The sequence below is a fragment of the Salvelinus fontinalis genome, unplaced genomic scaffold (genome assembly GCF_029448725.1).
Source record: "Salvelinus fontinalis isolate EN_2023a unplaced genomic scaffold, ASM2944872v1 scaffold_0591, whole genome shotgun sequence".
NCBI classification, from domain to species: Eukaryota; Metazoa; Chordata; class Actinopteri; order Salmoniformes; family Salmonidae; genus Salvelinus; species Salvelinus fontinalis.
The window spans coordinates 21,129-22,500 of NW_026600800.1; the positions used below are offsets into that span (position 1 = coordinate 21,129).

The 1,372-nt window shown below is 35.6% G+C and overlaps 1 protein-coding gene across 1 annotated transcript in view; it reads right to left on the reverse strand.

Annotated features, from left to right (window-relative positions):
• Nucleotides 1-262: 262 nt before the first annotated feature.
• LOC129846583 (IQ domain-containing protein E-like) overlaps nucleotides 263-1,372 on the reverse strand; it is a 35,180-nt gene continuing 34,070 nt past the window's right edge. The window contains exon 20 of the mRNA XM_055914528.1: nucleotides 263-569. Within this exon, the coding sequence (XP_055770503.1) occupies nucleotides 442-569 (128 nt within the window). The 3' untranslated portion in view covers nucleotides 263-441. The remainder of the gene's footprint in view (nucleotides 570-1,372) is intronic.

Consider the following 1,372-nt stretch of genomic DNA (forward strand, 5'->3'; position numbering starts at 1 on the left):
AGTAGAATAAGATGATAAGTTCACAGTTTGGATCAGCAGTGTTTCTATTGATCGACGTGAATTAAAAGTCGCTCCAATACACTCCATGATTTATAAGTTTGTTTATGACCATCAATAATCTATATTCAGGCTCTCAGGCACTTTGGCAACATAAAAAACGATCTGTATCAGAACAGAGATTTATTGGGCAGAGAGCTGGCCAAGCAACCCTCCTGGGTATGTTCAGGATTATCATCATTATCATCATTACAGCCACTCCCCATCCCGGGGAGCTACTGCACGTGCAGGACTTCGTTCCAGCCCTGCACTACCAAAACACACTTGGTTCTACTTATCAGCATGTCCTCTGGACCTTGATTGAATCTGGTGTAGGGCTGGAGTAAAAGCCTGCATACCCAGCTACACACACACACTTCATATCCCATAGTGCAACGCTCTGGTCTAGAAGTAGATCTCCTCTCTCCTTCCCACGAGACGAGACGGAGACACGATGATGTCATCGTCCGAATCCTCAGAGTCCATCGCCTTAGCAACCTTGGAGTCTGGAGGTGGGTGGAGCTGTAGTTGTGCTACAGGCGAAGCAGGAACAGATTATATACACACATTATATATACACATTATATATACACACATTACATACACACACATTATATACACACACATTATATACATACACGTTATATATACACAGGAACACATTATATACACACACATTATATATACACATTATATATACACACATTATATACACACACATTATATACACACACACATTATATACACACACACATTATATATACACACATATACACACACACTATATACACACACACACACATTATATACATACACACACATTACATACACACACATTATATACACACACACATTATATATACACACACACTATATACACACACATTATATACACACACATTATATACACACATTACATACACACACATTATACACACACACATTATATACACACACACATTATATACACACACACATTATATACACACACATTATATACACATACACACATTACATACACACACATTATATACACACATTACATACACACACACATTATACACACACACAGGAACACATTATAAATACACACACATTATACATACATTATACATATACACATTATATACACACATACATTATATATACACATTATATATACACACACAGGAACACAATATATACACACACACACACATTATATACACATACACACACACACACATTATACACACACACAGGAACACATTATAAATACACACACATTATACATACATTATACATATACACACATTATATATACACACACATTATATATACACATTATATATACACA